This window comes from Dromaius novaehollandiae, chromosome Z (assembly GCF_036370855.1).
Source record: "Dromaius novaehollandiae isolate bDroNov1 chromosome Z, bDroNov1.hap1, whole genome shotgun sequence".
Taxonomy (NCBI): domain Eukaryota; kingdom Metazoa; phylum Chordata; class Aves; order Casuariiformes; family Dromaiidae; genus Dromaius; species Dromaius novaehollandiae.
The window spans coordinates 82,593,937-82,616,043 of NC_088132.1; the positions used below are offsets into that span (position 1 = coordinate 82,593,937).

The 22,107-nt window shown below is 51.9% G+C and overlaps 1 protein-coding gene across 1 annotated transcript in view; it reads right to left on the reverse strand.

Moving 5' to 3' along the window:
- Positions 1–22,107, reverse strand: part of LOC135325110 (unconventional myosin-Vb-like) — a 119,626-nt gene that overhangs the window by 95,321 nt on the left and 2,198 nt on the right. Inside the window, exons 2-3 of the mRNA XM_064502657.1 lie at positions 3,914–4,024; positions 1,334–1,505 (exon numbers count right to left, since the gene is read on the reverse strand). Of these exons, the coding sequence (XP_064358727.1) occupies positions 1,334–1,505; positions 3,914–4,024 (283 nt within the window). The remainder of the gene's footprint in view (positions 1–1,333; positions 1,506–3,913; positions 4,025–22,107) is intronic.

Below are 22,107 nucleotides of genomic sequence, written 5' to 3' on the forward strand. Positions count from 1 at the left end.
CCAAACGCTTGTTATTTTGAGGAGCTACAGAGAGTTCACGGCGCACGACGAGAGAAGAGGCAGGAACCTGGTGCTCTATCCCCAGCCTGGCTGATTCAGGGCTCAGACACGTGCCCAAATCACAGCAAATCACTCGTAGCCTGCAGCAAACACAGGGCTGTGGGACTTAACGCACAGCGAAAGGCTAAGACCAGCTAAAGCCACGTTGCCTTGCTCTGCGGGATCCTGGACCACCTCCTCCGGTCTACAAGCTTGGCGGTTCCATCACAGCCATGAATTTCTTTCCCTTCATCTCCAAGAAGCAGACCGCGGCCACGACGCACGCCAAGTGCGACTGCAGCAGTTGCCTTAGCACCTGCTACTAGCTAAGGCTGTGACTTACACTAATAGCTTAACATTACAAATCATTAAAAACTTAAAGGAGAAAATCGCCACTGCTACCAGCAGCTGAAGCCACGCACTTCACAGGCACTACTCTAAAGAATGATCTTCTCATGCCAAGCATTTCAACAACCTTAAACGGCAGGACTTGACCACAGTTGTCCGTACAAGCCTTACCCCTGCCATGCAAACAGCCCCTTGCGTTTTGCTGAGGTCTCGCAACTCATCACTGTCAGCAAGATCATCTTGAGGGCCAGCAAGAGGGCTCAACATTCAACTGCCATAGTATTTTTCCTCCAGCACAACTGGAGAAGCCAAGCTGAACCACCTTTTTTCGAGGTTGCCTTTTGCTGCCATCCGCTCACAGTCACAAGGGGTAACTGCTGTCTTGGAGGGGTTCGGCCAGCCAGTCTCCCCAGAAAGGCGAAACCGAGTTCACACCTGCCCTTCCTTTGCTTTGAATTTCAGCATTAACAACTCCAAAGTCATCAAGAATAGGCAGAAAACAGCAATGCACCATTTTTGTTTGCCCTCTTTCCCACACGGGCTGACCTCTATCACGGCCCATCAATTTTCTCTGGATATCACTATAATTCTGGACGGAAACTGCTCCAGAAAGAAGTTTTTCTCTTGCAGAGAAAAGAAATGCCTGGCAACAACATTAAAGGCACATCTTTATTGTCTGCTCTTCTGTAGCATAATTACAGTTTTTGCCTCTCATGATTGGCTAAATTGCACCATTTTCTGGTACATCAGGTCTCATAGATCTGGTCACCACTACAAACTCATTACAGCAGGGAACTGTCTTTAGAGAGGGAAATGCACCGTGGAAGGTCCCAGGAAGGTCTCACCACACTTGCCCTCAAAAGCCACCTCTGACTTTGTGGCCATTACCCAACACGTGGACCCAGGTGGGTCCCCCCGGGCCCGACAGCCACACGGCGACACTCACCGCAGTACGTGTAGATGTGGTTGGACTCAAGGAACCTCACTTTGAGGTTGTGGAGGACCGCAGGCTCGTGCAGGTAGCTCAGGGCCGTCAGGTCATTCTCTCCCACCAGGATATCGGGATTGCGCAGGAAAGGCAGCTCGTTCCCATGGAGGTCAACGGGATACTCAAAGATCTGAAGAGACACACGCGAGGAACGTGAAAACAGAAAACCCACCAGCATCTTTAATGGCCAATAGCTGATCTGAGGATGACTCCAGCTCTCTGCGTGATATCGGATACGACCCTTGCCCTGTTCAGCAATAGCCCCTCCGGATCCGTGTCGAACGAAAGCCCCTTAATGCTAAATACAACGTGGACAGAGCCCCAAGGGAACCTGACAGGACCTGGTTCGGATAGCTAGAATTACTTCAGGGCTTATTCCCTATGGATTTCTCAGCATTCAGTAAATGCAGGTCAGGACAAGCTGCTTAATTTTTAATTCAAGCCACATTAAGTACTCAAACCCTTACACCCCTTCAAGCCGGGGCAGGGCGGGGGGAAGCGCGGAGCCCCCGCTGCTCCCGTTCCTCAAGAGCAGAGTTACGGCATTAAAGCAGACGGCCGGCCATATGCTTGCTATTTCTGGCTCATCCCCAAATGCACAGCAGCAGGGCCACCAACTTAAAAAAAAGTGCATTTTTTTTCCTGTAAAATGAAAAAAACAGAACAAAAACTAACTTTTTGAAGTCACCCCTGCCTCCCTCAGAGCACCGGGCTTTCAGATCCTAGAGCAATAAGACACCCCGCGCGACCTGGGACTGGGATGCGTGCTTCCCCTCTGGCATTTTGGGAAGTGGTCCCAAAATTCCCCGGCACCCATGACACCGCCGCCTGCTCCTGATGCTGTAGCCGGCTAAAAGGGCCCCGGCCCTGCAATTACACCGCTATGCCTGAAATCTGAATTAGAGCGTGTTGGGCAATGAAGGTGCGTTGCAGGATCAGTGGCGTTGGACCACGCTGCCCGAGCCAACGCTCGGCTCCCGGCAGGTCACCCCAGTCTCCGAGCAGGACCGAACGACCAGGTCTGCCGTGACATCCAACCCCCGGGCTGTCCACGCTGTGGACCCCGGGGCACAAACAGGGGGACAAAACCCAGAAGACGGAGCGCTTTGCCAAAGAGACCACGCCACAGGCCCACGACGCTGGTGGCCGACGTCCCGGCACGGCAGCACCATCCGTGCCCAGCACAGGGACCGGCTCGCACCACACATTTAGGCATCTGTGGCGCGTTTTCGACCGTAATCCCACATTGTCGATGCTAATTTGCAAGAGCTTACACTCCGTCTCACATCTTAATTGCCGACACGCCGGGGATCCCCGGTGACGTTTAAACCCAGCTCTCCGTTCAGGAGGAACGCTCCAAACACAGAGTGTAGCCAGAAACCACAAAATGCATGAAAATTCACTTAAAGCCCAAGGACAAAAGCGAAGCACTAAGCAGCTGGGTAACGCACGCCGGCTGTCAGGAACAAAAAGCTTCCCACAGCTTTCCGCCACCGAGGTACGTGTGCTCAGCATCTTCATCCGATGCACGCGTGCGCTGCTCCCCTTCGCTACAGCTTTGCAGCCCAACGTGCAACCACACCAGCCAGCCCTCCACGGCAAACGGCATTAAACAGGCTTGGCAAGAAAGATTAGAGGAAAAATGTCGGTATCTAATCACATGATGTTTTGTTTGATGAAAAAGGACTTTATCGGATGTATAAAAACCATCTCTGATTCAACTGAGTGGGGGTTAAAGACAAACTGTGGTGGAGAACGGCGTAGTCAAGTGTGCCTCATTCCTCTGCTCCATCTTCCCGTTAAATACGGGAAAAGTCCCCCGCGTGCTATGGACAAGGTCCACTGGCAGGGGTGAGAATCATTCATGGTCCTCGGAGCACCTTCAGCTTGGAGAAGGTGGCACCTGCTCCCTGCTTTAGCAACGGAGCGGATCATCCACCAAACAGTGAAAAAGAAAACCCTGCCTGCTCAGTGAGAAAAAGCCCACTTAGATGAAATTCCTCATGGAAAAAACATATTTTTCCTTCCTGCCACAGCATGACTGCAGGTCTCGCAGCTCCACGAAAAGCCTGGAGCTGAAGGGAAGATGTCCAAGGTGGACGGCTGGGACATCGCGTGTCGAACGGCAGCAGCGGCCGCGGGCACCCTGAGCACGGCACGGGGGAAAGACCCCTCCTGCACGCGGGGAGCAAGACCCGGATTAACTCAGACCCTGCACACCCTCTGCGGAGCCGCTCTCCTGCCTTCGCAGCAACACTGCTGCTATTAAAGGAAAGAAAAAAAAAAATCTGATATCACAGACTATTGCAACTTTGCCAGAGGATGAAAACCAGATGATAGAGGTCGAGGGCTTTTCTTGCAACCTACTTTAACACAAGCGTCTCGGGAGGGAACGGGCAGAGGGAAATCTGGAAGCGTTAAGGCGATAAGACTTATTTAAAAATAAAAATGTTTTCTAGAAAATGTGAGAGGGCTCAGGCTTATTCCCATTCATTTGAAACTTTAAGTGGAAGAGAATAACAACGTTCAAAAGCTTACAGTTTCATCTTCGAGCTTCAGACGCAGGCTTTTATCTCCCTCGCGGTAATCCTTGATTATTTCTGCTGATTTCCAAACTTCATCAGGGTCGGGAATCCAAACCCGAGTGTACTGAGGAGGGGGAAAAGGGAGAACGAGTTAAAACACATGGAAACCTCAGAAAACCAAATGAGAAAGAAATTAATTCACCACGGACACGATACAGGCGAGAGGCCTCCAGGACAACCCGGACACCTAAACAAGCGCAGAAGGTTTTGGGCTGAAAAACACCACCCTTTGAGGTCTCCACACATGAAAAACGGGGCAATTAACGCTGCTCTGCTGCTGGGCAGCTCCTGTAGTCGTTTCGGTAGACAGCACATGGTGTTTTGGACATCTGCAGACCTTCTTCAGGAGGCACCAGAGCGCTGGGCAAGACCAGGGCTTTGGAGAGGGCTCCAAAGGGCCCTTTTGGGGGACTTTTCCCCCAAAGCCTCCAAACTCACCCCACCGACGGAAATAAGATGCAACAGGAGGGATGATGGGGAAAAAAATCACAGCAAACGTCAACAGAGGTGGTGCCATCACACCAAGGACGGCTTTGGTCCTCGTCTTAAAAGCAAAGCCTTCACCATGCTATTTCAGAGTAACGTTAACAGCGACTCAAGAGTTAAGGAACTAGCGCTCAAAACAGCGTGCTCTGCAGCTGAGCAGCAATAGATTTTTATATGTATAATGTGCAATTATTTTTAGAGCTGCTCGATAGCTACAGCAGCAGGAACCTTCAGATGTTAATGGAGCTATAGAAACATACTGCCAGAGCAGCAGTTTTGTCAGTAAGGAAAAAAATATATGTAATAATAATTTTTTTAAAAAAAAAGAAAAAGATGGCCACGAGGCAGCCTCCAAGATGTAAAGCTGCTTGAGTCCTGCCAACCCTCCGAGCCCACCACCAGCATCGGCTCCGGGACGCGACAGGATGCAGCGGGTCCCCCGGCCACCCCGCAGCTCTTCTGACTACAGAACTACAGAATTTTAATTAAAAAAAAGCCAAAGTAGCAAAAAAACAACTAATTTTCCAGGTGACTATGCCACACAATCATTCGGTGAAGCCCTCTGTAAAAAGCAGTGTAACAATTAATCAATCCATGGCTTTTTTTTTTTTTTTAAATAAACTAAACCTCTATTTCTATAATCTCACCCCGTGTGCAACTATTCCGTTTTATAGGCTAAGTCCTGGCTTCGTTAGCTTTAACGACCTTTTCCTTTTCTTTTAAAGTCGTGGTTTCCTGAAGGGCTTTAAAAGGTTTTTTTTTTTTTTTTTTCCCTCCTCCCCATTTTTGGTTTTGGGGTTTTTTTCGGAAAGGCAGCGCCAGGGCCTCGGGAAGCGTCTGCGGCGAGAAGGAGCCTGCAGTCCGGAGAGCAGCACTTGCCCCGGGACGGGCAAGAAAAAGCCGTGAAAAAAACATCAGCAGAAACCCAGAGATGGACCCATGCAAACTCCACCGAGAAAAACCAGCCGGTTTCCACGATGCTCTTTTGTGCATTTTGTATTCACCCTTTTCCACTCCTATTTTCCCCATTAACAGCCCCTAACGCCAGTGCAAGCGGCCGAGCTCGTGCATCCTCGCCCAGGCACTGCGGAGGAAGGCTCCCAGAGCCTGGCCCCATCGCAACCAGTGCCTGAGGCTACAGATAGTCACAGGGGCCTCATAAAATAAATTAATTAATTTAAAAAAAACAAAAAAAAAAAACAAAAAAACCCCACACTTAAGTTCATGCAACAGACAGTCGTGATGGGCACGTTGGAAAAAAATCGGAGAGCAAAACACGCCGTGCCATAAAATTGCTCCTGCTTTAATTACACCGGTGTATCTGCACAGCGGCACAGGAATGCACGATACTGATGCTAAACCCTGGGATTTCGGAGAAGCTTGCGGTAGAAAACTTGCAGCATCGGGTTCAAAACGCTTTGGGACACCGCGGGAATCACTCAGTCTCTGCTTTGGGGGGAAAAACTTCGCTCGTGGGCCACCAGACATTCCCACCCCGGCAAGGCCACCAGGTACAGTATGCCTAGGGGCAGCATATTTCTCTTATTTTCTGGCTGTTTGGGCTAAATAACTGCGTAAATAACGGCATCTTCCCATCACTAAGCAACCGCGGGAAAACAAATCCATCACCGTGGATTTAAATAAGCAGCGTCTTACCGGCTCTAATTAAAAAATTCCAGCAATAAAGTTTGCTAGCAAGGAAACCTCGTGCACCAGGACAACGGCATCCGCGGTCAAGAGCTAGCAAAAAAAACAGGCTAAATAATTTTAAGTATTTGCAAATCCAGGTTTGTCCTTTCCTCTTTGAAGGAAGGATCCCACAAAGGAAAAAAAAACAACAAAAAACAGGCAAACGGCTCTGGCAAGGAAAAAAAAAGCAGCATTCCCAGCCACCAGGTACTGCTTGGTCCCTCGATGCCTCTGCAACCGAGCTGCCCCGTTGCGGGTTTCCCGCTACGCAGGACCACCGTGCACATCTGCTGGAACATGCACGTGTTTTAATGCTCCCTTCTCTAGGGGACATCTCCTTCTTCATTAGGTAGATGAAAGAACAGAGAAGGGAGGAAAAAGAAAAAAGAAAAAGAAAAAAAACTATTTCCCTTTGTTGGCGAAACATTATTTATCTTCATTATTGATCTTCGCCTTTGCACCTCTCCTGCGGCTGTAATTAAATTTCACGCCCCTGCAAGGGGCTGGCGGCTCCCGGGCTGAGCCCGGCAGCCCAGCCGGAGCCAGGAGCCGGCTGGTTTCAGGAGCATGGCGTTGCAAGACCAGGCATCTCCAGCAGCTTTAGTAGAGGAGGAAAAAAAAAGTCCCTGTTTGATCCATCAAGCCTGACACCACTTCTGTATTCTGCATTTACCTGTTTTTCCCAGGCGTTTGTTGTTAAGCCCCTTCAAGTGCGTGCCGTGGCCTGAAGCTGGGGAGAAAGGAAAGGCTGCATCTGCTAGATGAACGCTCCTGGTCCCACCACGAGAAGCCGTGACTGCTTTGAAGTCTAGAGCCCACAAAAGGCCTGGGCATAAGACTGGATGGTCAAAAGCAGCCAGGCCAGCATAAGCACCCAACGGAAGCATCACTGAGGGTACGCGACGTGACAGAGCAGATTGCAATGTTTCTTCCCCCAGGCCATGACAGCTCTAGAAGATATTCATAATAGGGTGTTTTCTTCAACCACCTAGAAACTTGACTTTTGAGTCATCCCCCCATGTACCTAGCACACCGTCACGTTTCCACACACACCAGAGCATTAAGCCAACGCTGGTGCAGGAGATGGCCTTGCTGGCCTTTTGTGGGGGCCTTGGCCTTCTTTGAAAGCAAAGTCCAGGCAGACCACAGCCCTGAAGAAGGTGGCACAACCCTACGGCATCAGCAGCACCTGCAAGGTGCTCAGAAAAGGTCCCACCTCGAACCACATCTCCATCGTGCCCACAAACCAACAACCAGCACAGGCCCTGCAAGACGGGACCAGGAGACGGTACTCTTCTACGGAGGCCAAGCATGAACCGCCGCTTCATTCCCAAATAATTAAAGCCAATTAGTAATTCAGATTAAAGAGAGATGCTGCTGTTATCTCCAAACCAAATACGACTCACAGAGCTGAATTCCCAGAGCTTGAGAAACACAGAGTGGAAACGCTCAGAGCAACCTCGACTTTACCTTTAACCTTTGTAGTCTCAATGTGAAGCACTTTAACCTTCAACCTGCGCAGTTAAGGGTATTCTTTAACCAACTCCAAGCCCCAAAGTCCCACTGGCGCACATAGAGCCACTGTGCTCCTGGAGCGCTTGGCCAGCAGCTCTAAAATCACACAGATAATTTGGCACAGGGTACGGGGAAATAACTCAGGTCTCAACACGCCGAGATCAACAGCCAACTGCCCGCAGCAAATTAGCCTAGACCAGTTTAGCCATCAGCTGGACAAAAGGGAAAGATCACAGAACAGGGGATTTTTGTCATTTTAGTTCTTCGATCCACCTAAGAGCAGAGCACAGAGATCAGCGAAAACCACACACTGCAGTTATTTTCCATATATGCCCAAGCTGCCCAGAAGAATCAAAGAGGGTTTTTTCACCCCAGCGTTTGCATGTGCTCGGTGAGACACAAGTCAGCCTCTTCCACGGCTTGCATTACCTGGCAGTCACGCTTTGCCGAGTGACACCAGAACTCAAAGCATCGCTGTGTCTTGAGAACAATTTGTTCCAATTTTAAGCCTTTACTCAGGCTGCAGGAATTTTACGTGGAATTTCAGATGAGCAAATGCCGAGCACCCCTTAAGTAGCAACTATACAAGGTATATATAATATTTTTTCAGAAGGTGAAGCTGCATCCCCATGGCAGGAAGCAGAATCTGGAGCAAATATTTGATGAGCTTACCAGGTCAGAAGTGGGACATGGAAGATTTCCTTCTTCCATAACTTTTCCTTCTCCTATAGCTTTACAAAAGCAGTGTCCATCCCTGGAGATGTCCTGAACTTGGCAGGACAAGGCCCCGAGTGCCCTGGGCTGAGTGGCCCTTCTTGGGGCAGGGTTGGACCTCCAGTGCCTAGAGGTCCCTTCCAGCTATATTACTGTACAAGCCACGTAGCTTTGCATCACTAAGCTGCACTAAAAGCCTATCCATCCCCAAACCCCATCTTTCTCCAGACAAAACAGCACTCACTGCTTCCCTCATCTCCTCACGTCCCCCCAACCCCTTCGGAGGAGCCATAATTCAAGGTTTCAGCTTCTTGGAGCTGCTCAGGAGGGCAGGCAGAGCTGGGGGACGCTCACGAGGGGAGACGGCCTCAGCTGGGAGCACCAGGAACCCAAAGCACGTGGGATAACGGCAGAGCTGCCCAAACCTCCGCTAGACAGATGAAAGGGGTTTCCATCACAGCCCTCTTCTCCACTTGGGCCAGCTCCTCCCAAAACCCCCTAAAACTCCAGAGAGCTCTAACAGCTATTTCCCCACAAATTCCAGCATAGCAGATGCAAGTCCCAAGTTACCATAATTAATGGAATATAATTAATGAAAATAAGGCACGACAAACCCAGGTATGGGATGTTTAAGGAATAAAATAACCTCAAACATGTGACATGACAGATCTAATAGCCACAGAGTTTTATTTTTGGTAAGGAATTCATGCCCTTGCCTCTTTTTATCCCAGGATATTAGCTCCACTAGCGTATGGGTGCTCCAGGGAGCTTTCAGAGCTTCAGCCCAAACCCACCCTTACCACCTCCGTCACGCAACAGAAACCAGCTTTTTGGTGCAGACCGTTGCGGCACTATAACTAGTCTTTGAAACTATTTCAGTTTTCTGTCTCTAGCAAGGGGAAAAGGAGATTCGCGGCAGAAGCGGCCGCCCCCCCAGCCCCACCTCTGCAAGGACAGAGACTCCCTTATCGTCGCGCTTCAAAGCTGCTGCCCGAGCGCGGCCTCGGCCTCGCTGCTCCCAGCTGCAGGGAAGATAAGCACCCGCTTTCGGTAAACAAACGGCACATTAGGAAATATTTCAGCAAGAGCGGAGGACGAAGCGAGAGCGCAGCGGTTCCCATCACATCGGCGAGATGGATTCAATAGCAGAAATGCAAATATTTGCTCTCCCCTCCTTTTTCCTATCGTATTTGCACTGATGAGAGCAAGAGCGGGTTGCTCCCAAACCGAAGCTGAAGCCCCCCCTCAGCCCAAGCCACCGCGTCTAGCGACCACGCCACTGGATTTGCAAGTTCACGTTTAAAGTTTGCCATGAAACTCTGTTTTTCCTTGTATTTTCTGAAAGCCCTTGATGTCGAAGGCCCGTCCTCCTTGCAAGCAGGTGTACTCACCAAAGCAGGTACCCACAAGCTAAGGAAACGGGTGTTATTTCAAGGCGGTTGCTGAAGGTTGCTCCTGCTGAAGTTATTTCAAAGCACATGATGCTCCAACACACAAGCGTCCATCCGGCTAAGTTTTAGGCAGAGAAGCTCACGTTGCACCATTTCGGCGTTATTTAGGATCGCTATATCACTGTTACCTAAACGGTGCTGGGCACGGTACCCACGTGTCCTACCCACGCGGGAAACCCAGGTGAGATCAGGCCACAGTTAAACGGGTGGCCCGGCACATTTGGGCTGCGACGGCCGATTTTCCAGCGGGAAACCCCGAGGTACCGGTTTTCACAAAGGCTCTTTTCATAGAAAAGCAGCTTAACCCGTTTAGAGAGTATCCAAGCCTCTTCTCGGAGGAGCTTTGCCCTTCGCTAACCATCAACGGGGCACTACCAAAAGGCCAGGCTTTGCCTGAAAAAATAAAATAAAACAACCAAATCTCAGGATTCCCCCTGCATGTTTCCAGTTATGTTTTCTCTGTCTGCAGCAGGAGGATCTCAGTAGGGAAACACCTCTCCGCCCCGCGGAGTTTGACACCTGCCTTGGTTGCCTACGTTTAATGCAAGCGAGAAAACGTTCATCAGGTGCAATGGGCCCGGGGGGATGCTCCGAGCTTGCCTCCATACAGCCACTCCTCTTACAGCTTTCGCCTTTGAGTTCTGCCCAGGAAATACAGCTTAAAAAATAAAAAATCCTCATTTTTAACTGGCCTGCTTCTGTAAAACACCTCAATCGTGTCAGTCGCTTTAAGAGAAAAGTAGAAAATAGAAAAATAGGAAAAGGTTTTCACTGATTTTCATGTTTATCATTGTACCACGTGCCTTTAGAAACACGCACACAGCAGAATTCCTCCACAAAACTTCTCTGCTTTGGTTACTAAATTGGATTTTAGGAGCCCAGCTGCACTCCTGCGCTCCGATTCCGGCACTTCGGGATGCGGGTGCTGAGATGCCCTGTGGGGCTTCGGCCCCGCACGCTGGTCCCTCACCCGGTGTGGCTGCACGTCCTGCAGGTTTGCAAGCAACGGCTTGGTTTATCATCAGATCCACCGGAACGTCTCAGCCTCACTGCAGGATTTTTTGGGGGAAAAACCCTCATAACGGTGAAATTTGGAAACTACTTTAGGCGGATACACAGTGCTCCCCCAGGGCGAGCTCGCTGCCTCTTTAGTCATTAATATAACCCCGATCCAGCACGGTGCTGCAACCCCGAACCGCTCCGCTGGGGTCGGCGTGTCCCACCAGCGTCCCCACGTCACCGGCGGGCGGGAAGGGACGGGGCCGACCTTGCGGCCCTTTGGTCCGCACCGGGACATCCCACCCCGCCACGCTTCCTCCAAGGGCAAAGGCAGGATGAACCTCCAGGTTGAGCAAAACCAGATCCTAAACGCCCCCCAAAAGCTCTCCAGGAGAAGCAGTGCCCTTTCAGAGGGCTCAGCACAAGCACCCAAGAACTTCTGCAAACACCGTTTGCTTTAACAGCTCACTTTGGGGCTTTTCCACCCCTTGGGGTGTTTACAAACCTATTCAGCCTTCTTAAAATGACAAGGCGCAGCTCAGATTTGCATTTATCTTCCGCACGTCCAACTGCCGGGCTGGCTTTTTCTAGCCTCAGCCGCTGGCTTTTGCTCTGCCCCTACCTGCCGAGTCTCAAGTCACGCAGCTCGTGCGTGGGCAGGAAGGGCGGAGGGGAGGCCTTCTAAAATGACCTCCTCCTTCCTGGACAAGTTAAGTGTACTGAAATTTAGCCTGGCTGCAGGACAGGTTTTTCCAGATCCCGGGTAACTTTTAGCTCTTCCTAACTTTTCAGCTCCCTTCCTGGGCACCTGAGAGTGAGTAGTCTGGCCTTAGCGTTACCTGCGTGTACAGAAGCAGCAAGATCATCTTCCTGCCAAACTGGGTACTATCACTCCCAGTCACCCAAAGATCACATGAGCTCCCAAGATCATGTGTGCTTTCAAATACAGTCTCAAGAGTTGCTGCCCAAAAAGCCACCATAGGTCCCACCTAAGTTTGGGTTGGACGCCAGGGTTCTGCTCCTAGCAGACATGTCCTACATGTCCTTCAGCTGGGCGGCTCCTGTTTTAGGCTGAACGCTTGTCTGAGCGGACACAAGCTCTTACACATCCCAAGTAGAATCCCAGGATGAAGTGAAGCCTTCATGGTGCCACCAAGTGCTGCAGGTGCCTTCTCCAGCAAGTGAGGCAAACAGCATAGCCACGAGTCTGCTGGCCCTTTCCTCTTGCCGTGGGGCACCAACACCTCCCCACTGCACGCGGTGGGATCTGCTTCCAAGAAGCTCCATCGTGGTTTCCACCAATGCACCGTGCCCACAACAGCTACGGGGAGCAAAGCAAGGCAGCACCACCTCCATGGACAAGCATCTAGCCAGAGACCAACCAACAAGTGCCCTACACGGCCAATGTGACTGTGTCCTCTCTGGGTATGGGGAACAGACACAGGCTGTCTTCAAACGCTCTTCAAGGCCACTTAACACTATTAAATGTTAAAGCTACACGAATGTCACAAGCATATGCACATCCCTGAAGAGCAGGTCAAGGAGCTACTAATACCTCAAAAATCCTGCTCAAGTGTTTTATGGGACGCGACCAGAATTGGGAGTTCAGAGCCCCCTGGGAACCCCGGTGCCCAATTCAGACACCCAGAGGTATGTGCAGAGGAAATGAACTTACCTAGACACACGCTAGGGCTGGATGTCCTCCAGCAACCACTGCAGATCGCACCTTAGAGCACCGCTTCCCTACAAAGCTGCGTATCCAGAGGACTGCTGGCGTCCTGCCTTCGAGGCGTCACGACAAAAGCAGCAAGACTTTGGCCTGAGGAGAGTGCTAATCTGTGCTCGAAACTTCTTATAACTCGGTAAAAACAAAAAAAATGAAACAAAACAAAAAGACAAAATCCACACGCCCACTGAACTTGGGAACTCCTTAGGAAACTGCTTCAAAACTAGAAGTTTTTAGGGGCAATCCTGGGCTTCCCCAAAAAGCGTTGGAATAAGGTCTCAGGATCTAAGAAGAGGTGCCTGGGACATTTCACGGAGACGTGCTGCAAATGGACCCTCTCACTCCAGCCAGCCTAGCACAGAAGCGCCTGCAAGGCCACCGAAGAGCCAGGCAAGGGGACCTGCTGCTGTCACGGACAAGGACAGAATAAATAGCATTTGAGATATCCGCTTGTGCTCACTCAGAGCAAAACACCGTCCTCTGCAGAGGGAGAGATGCGGAGCTTGGTGTGATCTCTTGAGCTATTTTAAGGCAGGAAACCCTGCTTCACTGGAGCAGACGGCCAAATTCCCACTTTTCCAGCAGCGGCAGCAGCACTTCATGCCCACGAGTGGACACAGGCAGGGACAGGAGCAGCTGCACTTCTCCATGGACAGAAGTTGGGTGCACCACGCGCCCAGCAGGGGAACGGGGCATTCGCTCTGCACCCAGTTAAATGCCTTCACGTGCCAGAGGCACGACGGGCTGCAGCACGGCAGGAGCACATCAAGCCTCATCTCCCCGAGCTTTCTCCTGGTGCTTTGGCTGAGCTGAGCCCCGGTCGGGGAGGAACCAGTGCTTCTAACCCCGCTCGATGCTCTGCAGCTGGGCCCCCTTCTGCCTCCCCGCACGTCCCCTGCGGGCTCCAGCACCGGCACCTTGCTCACACCTAGCTGATGGTGATTTACCCCCACGACGTCACCATTCTCCACCTTCTTCGGTGCTTTTTTCCCCCCACGGCTTCCTCCAGCAGTGGTGCTACCATCAGGGTCTTCTCCCCACTTTTGAGGCAGAAGACAGCAGGGCTGGGGCCATCCAGCCTCCCCGTTTCCCAGCGCCGACCACAGCAGCTGCTTTCGGCGTCAACCGGACCGTGCCATGGTCCAGCACGTGACTGGGGAAGAGCGGTGGGATGGAGCCAGCCTGCGAGATGCAGCTACCCATCCCGTGTGCGCGAGGAAGGGTTCAGAGCAATGCAACCCCATCCAAGCAGCCCGAAACCAAAGCAGCTGGAAAAACCCAGTCCAGCCATGAAAAATGCAGGAGAGGGGAAAGTGGGGGAAGAGGGGAAAAAACAACCCCCCCCCCAAAAAAAAACCCCCACCAAACAAGGCCAGTCACTATGAAGACCATCCCATTTCATTTGCAATGAGGAACAACTGCAACTTTCCAGGCTGGCGAGCGGCAGACGCAGCAATGGCTGCCGGCAAAATTCAGCATTAAAACCATCCCCTAGAGCTGAACGATCATTCAAAAGGCTGTTTCCAACATTAAAGGCGAGAGGTCGAAAACCTGAGCCCCCTTCCAGAAATCGGCAGCGATTCCCACGCATGCCTCGGGGGGGAGGGAAATCTTCCCTGCTTGCCGACCTCCCAGATCGCATATCCGTGCAGCGAGATGCTCCCTCCACTTCCAGGTGGGCTCTGATGTTGCTCCATCCCGTAGGACATTCACGTCGCTGCCAATTTCAAGATACATCCAGACACTTGGCTCCAATATGAAATTAAGACAGAAGTTTTGTTGCTTCACTCTGGGCAAGTTTAAAGCTATTTTTATAAAAGGTGATAAGGAGTTTTAAACAGAATGTAAGGTTTTAAAATTAAAATGTTCTAGCACACGGCTGCAAACATAAACCTTGCACACACAAACACCTATAAGTTGCTTGACAGAATATACAGCATCTGCAAATCATGCAGTTACTACCCTCCGGCCCTCTCAGTTTTTAAAAGATCACAGCGCTACGCTTTTGCGATTTCTGTTGGTTTTGGCCGAAAACCCAGAACAACACCGGAGTAGTTACGAAGCGCGTAGAAACACGTCAGGTTATATGGGGTCGTAGTGCAAGGAAAGCCCTTGGCTATGCGGATTTATGGTCTTCTCTACTTAAGACCCACTTCGCAGGCGGGACAACCTCTGGATCGGACAAGGGCCACGAGGTCTCCTCTTACCCAGCCAGAGCATTCGAGCAGCCCTCTGGAGTCCCAGCTCCCACAAGGCAACAGGTTCCCCACTTTTGACCCAACTTTTTACCCCTCTCTTCCAATCCCAAGTACAGAAGTTATCCAGAAGTTTGTTATCCACATCAGTCCATCGCTCCTAGCCTGACTTTAATTCTAGGTTTCCCACGACCTCAAGAGAAGACCAGAAGGGTTCACCACCAGCTGGAGAGAGGCCACAGCACAGCACCAAACCACCGATATCCTGAACCACCATCAAAACACCATTAACCACCGCCTCACGCCTAGGGGTATCATCTCATGGGAAACGAACGGTGACGGTCACCTTCCGCTCAGGATGTCCATCTCGAACTACCAAGCCAGATCTCGTATTCGGGAGCACCAAAGGGCACAGACTCCAGAGCAAACGCCAGCCAGCTCCCAGCACATTCCCAGTGAATGCCAGCACGTCACGGTGGCCAACAGCCCCAGATCCAGCCCGGAGGCTGCACCACCACCCAGCAAACCTAGCAAAACCTTCACCAGAGCTGGCCTCCTTCCCCAGGGCAGCTGCATCCCGGAGAGGGTCCGGCCAGCAGCCCCGGATCCGAGAAAGAGGCAGCACAACAAAAGAAAAAATAAATAATAATTAAGTATTTCAATCCCGGGGCCATTTCCCCCTCCTCCACCATGTAGCACAACCTCTATTGTCTGAAACGCATTTATCTGAAACTGGGTCATGTCTCCTGGCGTTACTAAATCTTCCCAAATTTCCCCTGATTAGTCAAATGCAATCTCCTCTGTGACATCTGAATGATTGAGGTGGTGCGTAATGCCATTTTTCCCCTGAATGAGCCACATGAAAGAGGGTTTATAAGCTGAAAGACAGCATGCTAGGTGAAATTGTGGCCAACGGATTGCCCCCAAAAATATTGCTGATGAAAATTAAATTGTTTCTAAAGGAGAAATTTTCCAATAAAGTGTCCAGACTTCAGTACTGAATGCATAACAAGAAGAAACTGCCTTCAGCTGCTGAAAGCATCAAGCCTCACCAACTTAAGAACTGCATAAATCGATCATTAAAAGCACCTTTTCCCACCTCAGTATCAGGGATTTTCCATTGACCACATCTGGTCTCCTCTTTAGCACAGAGACAGCAAAAAAGGGTCACGCTGGAGATTACCTACAGCCAAATTTGGATAATACTGAGCAAACAAGCAAAGGGTCACCTGGGATTTGAAAACAAAAGCAAACAAAAAGTAATCCTGCCACTCAAAGAGAAAACAGAAAACACCCTACACCATACAACAGCAAGTAAAGTAATATTGGCCAGGCCCAACTCGTATCTCAAGTGTTGCCTGAGCCTTTCCGAACTGGAGAGCTGGAGAGGGCTCCAGTGACAACGGAGAAGCCTCATCTCTCAATAACCACAATCCTCCTTCGGAGCACAAGGATGTCGGTGTCACCCAAACCCACCAGAAAAGGTCCAAAAAAATGAAATATCACAGCCCAGCAGGGCTGCAAGAGGGTTTCTCCTTGGTTGGCCACGTGTGCAGGTCTAGTTAGGGTCTACCCGGGCAGAAGACTACTGCTGCCCAACAGCCACGCGGTGATTAGGTGCAGCTGGAGGACCAGGAAGGCAAAATGCCATTTGGCTGCTGTTTGGCAGGTGTCCTGCATCGCTCGTGCGGGACAGGAGGCCAATCACCCCGGCCAGGGCAGCTCTGCACCCAGCCTCACGGTGCGAGCGGGGCACCCAAAGCACATGACTTAAAACACATAGTGCAAGCGGGTATTTTCCATAGGCTCTGCAGATAGGGCATGCTCAGAGAGGAGCTGCATTTCAGGCAAGATGCAAGTTTTGATTACTCCAATCCTTTCCCCGCAGCAGGGGACGAAGTGGTTTCCATCTGCCCGCGTTGGCCTGAACTCTATTTCCTACTGCTCAGCAGTTGATCGCATTCCTGAATACTTCATCTTTTTGCCAAGACAGAAATCCAGTGAAGTGATTAATCTTTCTGCCCAGTCATGATATCGGCATTAAGGTCGTTTTTTTCCCTTTTTGATTCAGGAGGAAGGAGCAGCATCCTTCCACAGCCCTGTGGCGAGTCAGCACTATGGGAGAGGCTAAAGTTGGAGGTTTTAAGGATCTTCCCATCCCTCCTCTGACCACCCGCAGCTCAGGACCTCACCTTCAGAGGTGGTTCCCAATAACGAAAAGGAGCAAGATGGGAGATGGCAGTCTGCTCCAAACTCTGCATGCTTTGGATTTCCCCAACATAAAGCACCTCCTCACCCTAAGCTGCTCTCGAGCACTTCTCTGCACCTAGAAGGCAGTGGCACGGCTAATCCCACCGCGGTGGGGTGGCCCCTGAAGACACAAGGGGCAGACAGCCATGACCGCCCATCTGGGAAAGCTTCAGTGCCATTTCCCACTTGGTTTTGCCCTTGGAGATGGTGCAGAGCTGACCTGCCAGCACCACCTGCTTCCTTCCCCGCGGCTGGTGGCTCCGGGAAGGAGATCCACCAAACTGAACCCAGCCAGGGACCCAGGGCCAGGAGCAGTGGGGCAGCATGGCTTGGAGATCTCCGCTCCCTCCCTCTCAGTACGTCAGCCTGAGCTCCTGAATACTTGTTGAGTCAGTGATCAGATGAGATCGGGTCAACATTTAGCAAACAGGTGACCAGAACATATTTCACATGACCTTCCGCTCCTGCAACTCCGTAACAGAGCTGAGATTTCTAAGAGATGGCATCTTTCTCAGCAAGAAGATACTAAAGGCTTGGAGCGCCCTTAGAAGGACCCATCTGCCCAACACCAAAGACTCTGGTACCTATGACACTGGTGAAGCCCCCGCTGGGCACCCAGTCACGGCTCAAAAGCTGGGTTTCACGTTGAGCAGAGGTGCATGAGGACACCTGCACTGCACTGACTGCAAGAAACGCTGGGGACCGGAAAGATTTGCACAGCCTGAACACAGCCTCATCCATCCCAGCATCTCCACGGATACTACAGCATCAGATACCCAGATCCCAAAAGGTCAGTTCAAGCAAATCTTCTTCCTAAAGATGATGTAAAGTAAAAACCCATCCCTGCAACAGGGCCAGAACAAATGTTTAGGTTTTACGTCCCACTTGGGCTGGCAGAGTGGCGACAGATCTCAAAAACAGATCCCAAAACGAACAAGCAAACAAACAAAAAAACCCACCAAAAAACAAAAAAAACACTAAACCAAACCAAAAAACTACCAAGCAGAAAATAAATCTCGTTTTTTAAGCTCAGAAATGGAGGAACAGGGTTCGGCGAGATGGCACCAATCTGCTCACGTCCACCCGGTGCCGGGGATTTTGTCGCCCTGCTCCCTCACCGGGAAGGGATAAAATAATAATAATAATAATGCAGCAGCACCCAGGTTTTTCTGTTTTTTAGAGAAAGAAAGAATATTTTACACAGGAGCTCCAACGCCATCCCCCAGCGCCTCCGCAGCAGTTTCGGGGAGAGGAGCCGAGCGGAGCGATGCCAGCGCGGAAAGGCCCGGCGGAGCAGCCGAAGAGTGAGCATCAGCGCGAGCTATCGCCTCGCTGGGCCCGGGCAGCAAAGTAGGCTGGAAAAGGAAACAAAAACAAAAAAAAAACCCAAAAAAACAAAAAACCAAGCAAGAGAAACCAAGCAGGAGGAGAATTATCTGGGGTTCTCGGAGCGAGACGAGGGATTCCCGGCATTCCCAGGATCTGCAGAAGAGACTCCAGGAACCTCCCTGGCCGAGCTGGGGCCAGAAATCCAAATATCCAGGTGGAGAGAGGATGGAAAGGCGACAAGCCGAAGCCCTGGCGAGTGGCGCTTGGGCTTTTATTTATTACTTATTTCATGGACCAGCAGAAGGGCTCAGCGCAGAAGAGGTCGGCGGCAAAGGTCAGCGATGGACCTACGTGGCTTTTGAAGCCAAGCAACGCTCGCAGCGCCCATTTATTAAAATTCAAGGTAATTAAGAACCCTAAACCCACGAGGGAGTCGCTCAGCTTAATTAGATGGAAAGCTGGTTTCCATCATCTCGGGGTCTGGGCACCCACTCGCCGCCCCAGGACACGCTCACACCGATTTGCCGTCCTTCGGGGCGCAGCTTTGACGTGCGCACGGAGGAAACCACGAAATCAAGCTGTCTTTTTTTTTCTTTTTTCTTTTCTTTTTTTTTTTTTGGCAGCCTTCAACACGGATTTGTTAGCAGCACGCCTGCAGCCCCAGCTGCCAGGCCGCCTTCGCTCCCGCAGCCCGCCCCGGGACTTGGCAGCGGGCGACAAAAGAGCAGTTGGAGGTTTCTCCGCGACGGGCAGGGGGATCTGCTCCGAACGGCTCCTGCAGGGTTTTTTCCAAAAAAAAGGAATTTTTTTGCCCCCCCCCCCCAAAAAAAGACATTCCCATCACCCTGCCCCATGCTTTTCTTTTAAAATAGGCATCTTTAAATGCGTTAAGGGCCTTCTCCCTTTGAAGGAGCACGGCTCATCAGGACCGGTTCCCGAGGTTCCCGCGCTGCGATGCGCCGTTTTGATGAAAATCTGTATAAATAAGTAAATTGCTAGGGAAGGGGAAGGGGAAGAGAAGGAAAAAACCCAACCCCACACAAGCAGAGTTTGCTTCCAAGGGGTGAAGGACAGGAACACGAAATTGCGGGTTTGGGGCGCTACCCTGTGATTAGGCACCGCGTTTGCTGCTTGTCGGAGAGGAGGGACGTGACTCCGGCAGCAAACGCGGGAGTCGCCTGCGTTCATCCCAACGCTCCACAGCGCCAAGAAGGGCCCGAACAGCCTCATTAGTCAAATTAACGAGTTTTAAGGGTTCGCTGCAAGACAGGCGTCCATCTTTACGCCCCAGTGTCGCAGGTTGGGCCAATGTCCCCTCCGCTGCCAAGAAACCCTCCAAGCTGTGCGATGGGTCAAAGAGCAGCCAGCAAGGCGCCGACGGGAAGAGGCGACCCGGGGCTTCGGCCGAGCCACCCCGCCGCTCGCTGCGCACGCCGACCGGCTCCGAAGGTTCAAAGTCTGCCGTCGTGCCGAAGCTCGATCACCGCCGGGCCATCCTCCCTAGATAACCCTTACGGCAGCGTTGCAGCACTCGACCCCTTTCGTGCCAGAGCTACCAACTCACGAGACAGCACGCAAATTAGCAAAAAGTCCAACGTGCCTCAACTGCATTGCACTAAAGTGCCTAAAAGAGGCCAATCTGGGGCCTATACAGATAGAAAAATTGCATCTATCCGTATAGATAGAAAGCACCAGGGCCTTGCCCGGTGCGAGGTCTCCAACAAGGTACAAGCTCTTCCAACATCTAGCCCAGCTTGCGTGCAACCACCTCTCCCGGCTCAGCCGCAGCGTTTACCCTCAGGACACGTCGAACCCGAACTCAGGAGCGCCCCGGCTCACAGACCGGCCAAACACACAGCAGCCCGTCCTCATCCCACCCCGGCTCCCCCAAGCCACGCGGCTGAAGGAAGGACACAAGAAGATGTAAGCACCAGCTGGGGGAAAACCTGGTGCAACTGGTTTTGTGGGCTTAGATTGCAGGCGCGGAGCTAACGGAGGTGCCGCTAGACCTGCGGCTGAGGCAAAAAACTGCATAAACAGAAATAAAAACGCAGCCAGCGTAAATGCTTAACTCCTGCAAGCTCATCGCACCGGAGCTGCATCCCCAGGCACGGACCTGGTCGCCCTTCACGAAAGGCACCGCGTGGCTCGTGAGCTCCCCAACACCTCGTCCAGGTGGACCTCAGCGCCGGGCCGGCCGCCCATCCCCGGCTGTTGTCCTCCCGGCCGGGAAAGATCCCAAACGCGGATTTGAGGGACGTGACAGCCCATCAGTTCCCGGCCCATGCCGCCCGGCGCACAGGTCACAGCGCATCGCGTTTCCGCGAGACGAGCCACGAATATATTCTCCTTGCGCACCGAGGAGCTCCTAACTCAGAGTTTCCCGACTCCGCTGTGGCTCCTTCCTCATACCCTGCATCAGGATACAAGAACTGAATTCTTAAGAGACTCAAACATGTTTTCATAACCTAAAAAATCCTTCAGGCATAGCTGCTTTCCCTAGCAGGAGCTGCAAACGAAGCAGCAGGAGTCCTCGGGGAGCCGAGTCCCAGGAGCTCTGCAGCAAAGGACACGGAGGTCCCTGGACTGAACCGCAACCTCCCCACGTTTGATGCTTATTCTGAAGATTTTTTTTAATATGCAATATACAGAAAATCAGTTACGACCCTGTCAATGATGCACAGGTGCCTCGCAGAAACCCCACTACGTGCCCTCACGCATTTTTGAGGCATGCACCTAGCAGCAGGCAAGCTCCCTCCTTTCCCACCCGGTTTCGCCAGAATTTGCAGAGCAAAATCATCCCTCCTCGGGCTGGCGGGGAGGAGGAGAGCTCCTCCGGGTCCCCGAGCTGCTCCCTGGCCCCGAGGGGACCTGCAAGCACCCGCGAAGGACGGACCCACCGAACACGGCGTCCCTCAAAGGTTCCCAGCAATCAGAAGGTTTCTGCCAGGTACTTCAGCAGGCAACTGCCCCAGGCACGTTTGCCTTCGAAAAGTCTCTCCCCAGGGTCAGACACTGTTCCTTCAGCACAGCTACTTTATTTAATACAACAACTTTAAACAAAAAACAGAGCTTTCCGTATCCAGAGCTAGCCATTAAAAAAAGACCTTAATGCATTAAAAAAATCCATCGCCTACCAAAACCACTTGGCAAATAAGAGTCTCACTCAGAAGGTCCCTCGGGCAATCCCACCGCGGAGCTGCTCGCCCACAGCGGCTTTCCGACGGACATGGGACGAACACCCCGCGATCCCGGACGGGGATCAGAGCGCAGGCAGGAATTTATCCATACGGAGGTACCAAGGCTCCCCACCGGCCACTCGCCACTTGGTGCACACAAGCAGCTCTGGAGCTACTCACGTGCTCATAATTAAGGCGCAGCTCTTAATTATCTTGCTTAATGGGGGCTATTAAACACCAGTCGCTCTCCTTGTTTCGTCTCACAAACACGCTCCTGCCCTGAACCCCAGCGAGTTCGCGGGAGGAAGAACCACGATGGGCACGGGGGCACCAGGGACCACGGTGTCCCAGCACCACACATCCCGGCTCAGCGGCAGCGCCCGTCCGTCCATCCATCCATCCATCCACCCACCCAAAAATCCCCCGACAGCTCATGCAGCTCTGCCTCGTGGCATCTCCCAGGCAAGAGACGCACGCAACGTGGAGCATCTCCACCACGTCACAGCTCGGTGGGCCACCAGCACCCGCTCCCCTCCGGTTTAGGGGCCACGTAGAGAAGTACCAAAGTCCAACACAGCAAACTTCCCACCCCAACTCTCCTGGCAGCAGCTTAA